Source organism: Tigriopus californicus, chromosome 12, assembly GCF_007210705.1.
Source record: "Tigriopus californicus strain San Diego chromosome 12, Tcal_SD_v2.1, whole genome shotgun sequence".
NCBI classification, from domain to species: domain Eukaryota; kingdom Metazoa; phylum Arthropoda; class Copepoda; order Harpacticoida; family Harpacticidae; genus Tigriopus; species Tigriopus californicus.
The window spans coordinates 13,330,352-13,340,976 of NC_081451.1; the positions used below are offsets into that span (position 1 = coordinate 13,330,352).

At 44.7% G+C, this 10,625-nt stretch overlaps 1 protein-coding gene across 1 annotated transcript in view; it reads right to left on the bottom strand.

Moving 5' to 3' along the window:
• The window catches only part of LOC131891344 (protein transport protein Sec24A-like), a gene marked incomplete in the record, with an annotated part of 14,375 nt that extends 3,753 nt beyond the window's left edge, over positions 1–10,622 (bottom strand). The window contains 10 exon segments of the mRNA XM_059240868.1: positions 597–783; positions 4,378–4,534; positions 6,331–6,643; positions 7,717–7,884; positions 7,996–8,089; positions 8,947–9,123; positions 9,258–9,328; positions 9,501–9,705; positions 9,841–9,981; positions 10,521–10,622. Of these exon segments, the coding sequence (XP_059096851.1) occupies positions 597–783; positions 4,378–4,534; positions 6,331–6,643; positions 7,717–7,884; positions 7,996–8,089; positions 8,947–9,123; positions 9,258–9,328; positions 9,501–9,705; positions 9,841–9,981; positions 10,521–10,622 (1,615 nt within the window).
• Positions 10,623–10,625: the final 3 nt, after the last annotated feature.

Below are 10,625 nucleotides of genomic sequence, written 5' to 3' on the forward strand. Positions count from 1 at the left end.
AAGACGCAAAAAACCATCGCACGAATTATGAGTTTCTTTGTTGTTGAAAAACGTGCAAGTCTTCAAATTGACAAGAATCTTTTCTCCTTCAGAAAAAACGGATTTCAATGAATTTAATTCAAATTTTACTATTTGATCTTGTCTGTATGGTTTTAAATAAAAACAGAAATATGTACCACCTACACCCTACTTCGGTCATAGAGCCTGAAGGCACATAGTCACTACGAAATACTTATGTTCAAATTCAAAACCACTTGCCCAAGGAAGAATTCAGAGCCAATAAAATATTGCCCTTCATCGTGATTATTTCGAATATCTTGACGATTAACACATTTTTCCAATACCTCGAACTCAAAAAACTCAAAATTGACATGGGTACTTCCCAAAGTTCTTCTTCCTCAGCTGTCTAGAAACAATCTGCCATATATCTTTTCCATTCCACCTTGATGTAATCCTGCATTTCGAATCAATGCAGCGGATTCTCCCCGACAAAAACTCTTGCAGCGTCGTCCTAGCTATTCTACCCTGAACACGTATTTGGCCAACCGTGTTAACGCCAAAAAAAAAAAAATCCGGGATGACAAGCCGAAACTTACCAAACTTGGCCAACATGCCGACGATGGCCTCTTGGTCTGCACCATTGATGACTTCGGACACATTGGTAGTGGTGGGGAGGCAAATCGTGTGGACGCGGATCCGTCGCTCACCCTTACTTGAGGTATACAGAAGGGCGGCTTGAAAGCAAACCTCGCGAGAATCTCGCAAATCGTCTTCGATGGCCACCTGGAATACAACGAGGAAAAGAAAGAGTTCATTGCTCAATTTCCTGAATAATAAATCTATATTGCTGGACAAGCAGCTCATCGGATATATGGTTCATACAATTCATGTATAACACGTGGTATTTGTTTGTAGTCATGGTAAGTGTGGATCCCATGCTGGGCTCCTACAAACATGCAGGATGCGTGGACGCCGTTGGAGGCGAATACCCACTGAACAGCTAGGGGGATAATAAGATTGTTCAAATGGAATATGTAGGCAGTGATCGTTCAACACGTTCTAAGTCTGACTTTTTGACCCAAGTGCCATATCAATCTAGCTAGATGTGTCAACCTCAATTCGTTGGTGAACCCAGTGTAAGAGTAAGGTTGAACCATTATGAAATGAACAAATTGTAAGCTTTTATTTCAAGCACACATGTTCAATCTACACTTACATTTGAGCAGAAACTTATTCGACATGCCTTTCATAAAGGATAATAATGTGAATAAAGATTGATGTCAATTTAGTGACGGAAAGAAAGCCAAGCAAATTCTAGAAATATATTTCCAATCGAAATGAACAATATCAATTAGTATAAAACTTTAATGATCACCACCGCTCGCTTGTCACTTGACACACCTACAAAATTTAAACATATTCACAGTTGTGAATTCTAGGCATTCAGCAGTCATATTACACTTGACATCACAAATGCAACCAAGGGAATCAACCATCCTTGCCGTTTAAAAATCCCCCTCTTTTCCCTTTCCTGGTATCTTGCCCCGTGCTTTCCCAATGGAATGAGAAAGCCAAGACGAGCTTTTAAAGCGCCCGTCGTCCATCCCTTGCTTGCCTTGTTCAGATCGCTTTACTACATACAAAGAGAGAGAGAGAGAGAGAGAGGGAGAGAGAGAGAGAGAGAGAGAGAGAAAGAGGGAGAGAGAAAGACCGAGCGGTGAACGTAGAAATGCACTTTCTAGTCCACGCAGATGGACGAGGAGGGCTGGGCAACCGGCGATTATTGATCACTCCCAGAGCATGGAGGACGTAGGGGCACAGAGCCATCCCTACTGGAACACATACTACATCAGGTTGGGAAGAGGGAAGAGGAGGGGGAAGCTGGGTCGTTTGATCCATAAAAGTTTGCTTTCCCGAGCATTCACACTGTCATAGGTTCTGCCATCCATCGATGCATCGTTAGAAGTTGCTTGTGTGACGGCATCCATCTCCTACGGACCTATGCTCCAGAGGTACCGGCCAGTTGGGGCCCAACGGAAGCATCATCATGATACCTCAGGTAGCACCACCGACGCCGTCGGCATTGGTGGTGGCTCACAAATCCGCTCCTCCGGTCACGATGATGGTGGCCCCGTTGAGTGCCCCTCATCCTGAGCAGAACTCGACTGGCAGGGATGGCAAGGACCCGTACAAGAAGTTCGAGGCTCTCATTGCTCAGCACTATCCGGATCCAACCACAGCCCCGAGGATCTTGGAGCCTGAGCCGGGGCTTTACCGCTGTTCGTTTTGCAGTAGCTCCAAGTCGGGCTGCAAGTTCAATATCTGGACGCACATCAAGAGCATCCATCTGAAACTCAAGGACTTCCAGTGTGCGTTCTGCTCGTTCCAGGCATCCCGGAAGTACAGCTTGGACACGCACTTCCGGAAGGCCCATCTCAAGTTGAACGGGAACTTCATTCCCTGCCCGTCGTGTGAATTCAAGAGCACCAGCCTCAACTTGTTCATAACGCACACCGAAAAGATCCACGGACTTGCGAACCTGGTGCGTTTGGAGACCTCCAGAGAGGATCCCACGGTACGACGCCAATTGGAGGACATCATCCAGTTCCGAACCTCGTCGGGTCACCGGAACAAAGACAGCTTCCTCGTTGACTACATGCGCAAACTTTTGGGTTCTCCTTCTCCGGAGGGCGGTGGACCCCTTCCCAAACGCCAAAGGCTCATGAAGGAGCCTCTTGCTCCGCCTCATCCTCGACGAAAGTCCTCTGTGAAGGCCGCCAAGATTAAGCCCACTGGTTCGTCAGACGAGGAGAGCGACCCCTTGGATGGCGACAACGACGACGAGCTTGATCCTCGTCAAGGCACCCGTTGCTACATCTGTCCCCGCTGCCAGCGAGCATTTATCAGTTCCACCCTCCTTGCTGGACATTTGGTGGGTGCCCATGGCTTCGAACAGCACGCGGCTCAACGTGTGGGTCTCCAACCGGAGAACAGACAGCTCCGAAGGCCTCTGGATGAGTCTGGGTCGCTCCGAAGGTCGCCCAGGAAGGCCATCCTGACCCGTGAGCCTCGACTCATATTAGAAGATATTAACAAGCCCCGACGGGTCCCACATTCCACGGCTCGGAGGAGACCCGGTCCCAAGAGTCGGACGCAGGTTCCCTCTGCTCTTCAGGGGCCCTCGGGTCCTCCGCCCATGGTGGCCAAGAAATCCATTCCCCTTCCTGCCGACGTCTCGGTGCCGTTCGTGGCCAAGAAGTCCGTTCCCTGTCATCCGCCGGACGACCCGCCCGCCAGCCACGCCCCCGAGGAGAGCTGGCTGGACGAGGCCATTCACAATACCATGGACATGTCCCTGGAGCATTTGAACGCCTTAGCAGACACCTTCGAGGACGACTCGGGCAATAACAATCTGCTGGAGGACTCCGAGCACGGCGTCTTCAAGGAGAACATCCCCAAGCAGCCGAAGGTCAAATGGCACCGGAAGACCCACTACGAGTGCTACTACTGCGACTATCGCTCCCTCAAGATGAACGAGTTCACGCTTCACTTCAACGAGACGCACCGGAGCCAAGTGTTGGCGGACACGGCGCCGTTCCGCAAGCCTCCCAAGGGCGCCGCAGAAGTGGCCACTTCGTACGTGGTCAACTTCGAGAACATGTAGCAATGATACCCGTTGAGACGCCCTCTCCGCTCTTCCTGAACTCAATAAAAAACACAACACAACACTACACACACACATATATAGACACAACACATCCGTTCTCTCTATCCATCACTTTGTCGGTCCCCCATTGCAGCCTTTGATTTCTGGATTAGTCAATCATGATATTCACTGGATGTGGTTTTTCTTCTTCTTCTATTGAAGATGATGAATACAAAAGAATTTTGAACTTAAAACTCAGATTGATTTCATTCTTACAAGTAGGCAAAACTTTTTTCATCGACATCAGGACTCGAAAATAAAAATAACTGCCACGTAAGACAAAATGAAGTCATTACAAGCCACCTCTTTTTTTTTGAAATGGTTGGAAATATTAGCCTGCTTTAACTCTTTCAATATCCTACATATGTTTAAAGTTCATTTGTCAAAAATACGTCAAATTGTGTTGTGTTGTTGATGAAGTTCTTGTGGCATGCCCCACATTGAAAGATAAGGGGTACACTGTCTTCACGCAAGCATCAACTCGAACTACTTTTAGCGAGAGAACTCATTTGAAACAATATAAATATATAAATAGCCAAGTCCACACAAACAAAAAGACCCGAGGGTTGGTTGATCATGTTGTTGTTGGTTTTTTTTTGTGTGTGGGTGTGTAGCGTCAGGTCATTATCATCCCAAACCCTGTTTCCGTTATGGTCAAGAAATGGACTTACCTGCATGGCGAATCCCGCATCGGGATTGATATTTGGCAACGAAAGCAAGTCTGTGGACCGCACGAAGAAGTTCCCATGGAACGCGTGCGGTGTGAGGCCTCGTGTGCAGCGGATCCGCATCACGGCCTCGAACCCGATCTTCCGCGACAAATAGCGCCTAGCCACGAGAAGGATCAGAAGGATTAGTTTGAATTTGTTGACTGCGAGGGGTATGCCAGCGAAAATTGGGTTTTAACGTGAATTTAGATTATAAGCTTCTTGGCGACATTTGGCTTTTATAAGAACATCTTTATTGCGACTCTTGGTCATAAATCTTGGTCGTAAAAAATATTAAGGACATTTGGCTGTTATTGGTCAATTCAGGAAGGCGATTATGGCCAATCAAGCCTATCTTGTAGTGCATGCTTTGGAGTGAAATGGGGCCATAAGCACGTTTTCAAGCCCATATTGTATTCGTATTTGGACTAAAACTAGTCTGGATAGGTAGTTAACCTGGCAATGTATAATTTGAGGTTTGGGCAATGTGGTAAAACCTAACAGAGTATATTTCTGCAAGCCTCCAAACTTACTTAGCTACTGCCCTCCATTACTTGACTTCTATGGTGATCAAACTTTGCGTTTGCCCTTATGGGACAATTAGTTACTTATTGCTATGGGTTGCTTTATTTCCACGATGAAATCGTTTAGTACCATTTCAATTATGGATTCAAATCATAATCTAAAAGTTTTACCAATAGGGTACAAACATTGGCTAAAATAGAGCTTCACCCATTTTGAATAGCCTTGACCATGTATGTATTCTTTGATATTTGCACCCTATTCATTGCTTGATTTCAAGTTCACTAAAAGTTACTGGACTTTTACAAACAAGCTAATTCCCTTGGTTGGCTGAAAAGCGTGGTCCATTATGTATAAAAAGGATGTGATACACGTAAGCAATGAGTTGCTGGCTCTTGATGGTCATTTATCAAGGTTGTTAAAATGCCCTTTTAAGTTTAGACAGATATCTCTCAAAACACATCTTGGCATTTTTGTCTAGCTCACAAGTCTTCAAAGACCAACTTTTTTCGGTTTTATTGCTTTATGGAATTGTAGCCAACATCAGAAAACTTACATGCCAATTACAAGCCAAATATCAAAACTAAGATTTTTCATAAACCTAGTCAATGAAAGTTGGAACACACATGTTTGCCACTTCCTTAGAAATTATGATCATATCTTTTTAACGTTTTTTTTTTTCGTTATATCGGGTTTAATGGCCTAATTTTCATCAGGGATCAATATGCAACGGAAAAAAAATAAATCTTTCACTTTTTGGATGCCAAAAAACCTGAACCAATTCTTATGGAATTCAAGTTAAGATTTCAAGTCTAATCAGGGCATTTGGGTGCTTAAATCAAAAGGAATTTGACCATGAAATCCCAAAAACTGATTAGCCGTTTAATAGATTGCATCATAATTTCCAAGTAGTTGATAAATATGTGGGCTCCCAATTCCTATGAATTAGGTTTTTGACAATTCCAGTCATCAGAACGCCCTTGGGCATGCAAGTTTTGTATTTGGGCTACAATAACAATAGACAATAGAACTATAGTTGTTCTTGATGACTTTCTGAGCAAGACAATACCTAAACTGATTTAGGGCATTTCTCCAGAAACTTGATAAGGCTTTTTTGACCAATATGTTATACTATGGTCAACTATCTCAACTTGATAATTACCGAACGAATAAGGGGATTTAATCATAGGGAGATTTACCCAACAGGCAAAGCGTTATCAAATCAAGGGTGAACATAAATTCTAAGTAAAAAAGAAGAAAAAAAAAATATTTGAAAAATAAAAACCTTCTGCTTCCACTATCTGAAGAGCACCATTTTTGCTCGTGTACCCCTCGTAGAGAAGAAAAGCCAACGAGAGAACTATGCAAACTCAAAAAAAAAAGAAAAAAAACTACCTGAGGGCGCTTTCGAATCGAGCCGCTTGAGGCGTGTTCAAGGAGGCGTGGTAGCCGGAGAAGTGCTGCGTTTGGCCACCCGAGAACTTGGAGATCCCGCTGAGCGTGGCCAAGTCCAAATATTGCGAATTCAGGGTGAACAAGTCCACGGCGATCTGCTGGCCAGAGCAATCCAAGGACAGCTTCTTGTAGAAATCCGTGGCCGGACCCATGAGCGAGGACTCGCTCTTCTTGTCGCCCAACACTTCACGCGGAGGCAATGCGCCCGGACCCACATTGGGGAGTCCCGTTTGGAACACCGTGATTCGCCCACCTGGGAAGAATCCAAAACGTCAGAGCCCTATTTGGCGACAACGAGGCATTTTCAAAAACCAAATGCATTCGGCTTTACACTTGGAATGCAGCGCGACCGTCAGGAAAAGTTCAGCCGAGTTTTTCAACATTTTTATTATGCATAACAAGTAGAGACCGGAAAAAACATTGTGTTTTGGCGTCGAGTGTAAATTCCAGACGTTTGTCAAACCTAGTTTTGTTCAGAACAAATGTTCTTCTTGTTAGGTGAACTTGTGCTCAGACAACTATTCGCATTCAAACCTGAACAACATTGAGCAGCAAAGCTTTGAGACTTACGATAAAAAGTCACTACTGCAAGACAAACTAGTCTTGATAAACGTCTGGAATTTACCCTCGACGCCAAAACAAAATGTTTTTCCTATGTCTAAATTAACAAGGCACAGGTGGCTCCGAGTGGCATCAACATGGTTGGGCAAAATGAGCGTTTCAACCTCGACAAACAATACCTTTACACTAATACTTCAAAGTTAAACGAAACCCCCCCGAGCACTGAAAGCTTAAATGCTTAACTTCATAGACTATCAGTCCTAGGAACGAATATCAGTTGGTATGTAGCTGACCCCAATTGGTTGATTTTTCATGATTTTTCAATATTTCAGAGACCTACAAAGAACACATTTCTTCTCAGCCGTAATTAATTGGGTCAATTGAAATTTTGGTATACTTTTGGGGAATTACCAAGAACACATTAAGAGGGCTGAAAAAAAAAATAATCGACGTACTTTGAAAAACTGTGAATCCTAACAATTGATCAATTGGATTCAAAATTTACCAACAAGATGGCCGAAGCCCAGAAGGATTATGTCAATAGAATTGCTTTTTTTTCACTTTTTCATCACGCAATAGAGTTGCTCTTTATTTGCGCCTGATCCCCTAGGTATCCTGATTTCAACATTCACTTCTCGTCTCGCAAGATATATTGTCCTCATGAAGCCTCCGCAAAAAGGTGTGGAGGACTTTGAAGACCTATGGGTTTTCCTTCGTGAAAACAACTTATGGCGTGGGAATTGGGACAGACAAGATCGTTCATACCAGTGGGTGCAGCGAGTTTGTAGGCTGCCTGTAAGGCGGCTCCCAAAGCCGAATCTGTGTGGTAGGAGTCCTTGAACATGTTCGGTAGTTCGGCCAGAAGCTGCTCAATGAGGACGTGACACTCTTCTCGATTCACCAAGAGATCACTTGGACTAGGTAGAAACATATCTGGAATCACAACATGCACGTCAACCGTTGGTACTGCACTACTATTGTAGATGCGGGTGTGTATTCAAGAAGAGTGTGTGGTTAGTTCTTTTATTGTATTTTTTTTTTTACCATCTATATCACTGACACTGAGTTGGGTGGGCTGCGAAGCTCCATCGGGCATTGAGTAGAAATGAACGCTCCGGTCATAGGTTAAAAATGCCAGCTGAAATGGAGTCATACTTTTAGAATGCATTGTCAATCTTCTTTTTTTTATTATATTTTTAAAAAAAAAAAAAAGCATGCCCTCAAAGACATCTTGAAAGCAATTTCAAGAAATTGTTCATAAAACATGATTTGAAAGCAAATATTATAAAATGAAAAATAATAACATTAGGGAGCCTCTCAAAATCAGATTCGATTTTTAATTCCACCAACCGCGTTGTGAAAGATCATTTGTATTGTATGTTCGTCCATTCCAACACCAAAAGTAGGCGATAAAGGAATATAGGAATAAAAGGTATTGGGTAATAAATAAATTAAGGACTGAGTTGGTACCATCGTCAAGGAATTGACAGGAACGATTTTGCTATTTAAAAGTAACTTCATTTTGAGGACAATTCAGGACCATTGGAAAAAAAAACATCATCGGTATTTACTGACCACTCGAAACCAAAGCAACTAGAATATACGAGCTTACAATGGCCAAGAGAAGTAAAGGAGGAGCGATAGGGGAAAACAAGAAATCTAGTTTGAGGCCCTGATTTGGGCCCTTGCGAGTTGTTGCATGTGGGAGAAGACTGTATGTAGATAAACATAACGACCAACGCATATCATTGGGAGACTGAATTTCCCGGGTTTGGGGTTTTGGGCACAAATGAAACCGTCAATTGAAAGGAATCATAAATTTCATCATCCCTGCAAGATCGTTCAAAACTCTCATGGACGGCAACTCGATTTAAAATATAGGGGGGTTGCGTGATTTCGTTGCTTGAAACAAGGCGTCAAGACCGCTGCTGTGCAGGACAGAGCGCGGGAAATCGTGATCGCTTATCACGCAACCTGATCAACTTCCGTTCTTACTTGAGTTCTCCCGTCACCTGGGAGCTTGTCCAGCTCCTCAAGAAGGACATCACAGACCGTTTTCAAGTATCCGGTCTCAAGGGCTCCATGAGAAACGTCCAAGAGAAATATGTAGACGGCAGGCTGGGGAGGTCGTAACATATATTCGGATGGAGCAATGAATTCAATGGTAGCAGCCTGACGGACAAAAGTGATTCAAAAAATTAATAATATGCCATCCCTTCCATGTTCAAATCGTTCTTCAATGGCAACGATTAAATTCTAGATACTGACTCACGATTACATAGGAAGATAATTATGTCGAGCCTTACCTTGCATTCTGGTCGCCGGCTTGGATCACCGTATGATTTGGACACAGGGTCGTACATAAACTCTTCAGGGACTGCAATGCAATCATAACAGCTAATAAGTAAGCACGATTCTTCTGTCCCATGGAAATTCACTCACTCTATAGTGTACGTAGCTATATACACTACCAGCAACTTGGTACATGGAGTTCCAAGGACTTGCACAAGACAATAAATCATATACAATGAGTCACTGAAGATCCTTACGTTCATTCACCCTATAGCAGACGTTACATCTCCATCTTCGTTGGTCGACGAACTGCACAAAAGGGTTGATGTAGGTTCGACACTGCCGACAGCGAACAATGGTGGAACATTGGATCACGGGGAGATGGCTCAAGTCCTTGAAAGGGTGGATCAACACTCCGAGGGGTAAGCGAGACTTTTTCAAAATCGCCTCAGTCTCTGGGATCTGCAACCAACCATACATATAGAGACGCATGATTTCCAACTAGGATACCCCCACGGAGACGAGACAGCGGAGTGGCGCGACCAATGAGGCCTGAGTGCGGGTTTCCAAGGGCTCGTGGGTTCAGATCCCGCTTACCTTGGTGAGGGTGCACCTGAAGATGTCAGGCGAGCAATTCATGTTGCGCCATAATTCCGACGTGAGCTGAGGTTTGGGCGGAGTCACGGGCTTGGCAGGCAATATGTGGCGATTTTGAAGCAAATCCAACGGTTCCATGCCCTAAAAGTGAAAAGTGAATGGATCGAACCCAATTGAAGGAGGATTTCCATTAAGTCGAGGTATGCCAATACAAGTCCAGAAGAATGACATGTCAACTAGGGGTGAGTAATGGAATTCGTGGTGGTGGTGGTGGTGGTGGGCCTGGCATACACACTTTGAGCCCAGGAGTACCCTCCTCTTGCTCCGTCTTAAAGTAAAGAGCGGGAAAGGACCCGCCCCCCCCCAAATGACATTGACCACAGACATGTGGCCCAACAACGTCAGAATCCCTTCCTAGAAATGCGGACACCTGGAGGGTGGTGGCACGGCTAATTTCGGTAAGGACTACCAAGGCTAGTTTCAGCCATGCTTGATGAGAATCCAGCCATGGGGATCAAATGTGACGTGTTCAAACCAGTCAAACCCCTTCGGCCAAAACCCCGAATACCAATTGGGGCAACCCAGGCCGTCATTTCCATTGAAGGCATTTAAAGGCGGCGGTGACCTCAGGCATCCCCCCCTCCGGATCAGTCTAACCTAGTGGGAAGGTTCATACTTACGAAATAAGTGCCGCTGCGGCCATTGGCCAAACCCGCCTGGGACCCGCCGTAATTGGCCCCGGGATGACCGTTCATTGAGGGCGCCGGCGACGCCAAACCCATTTG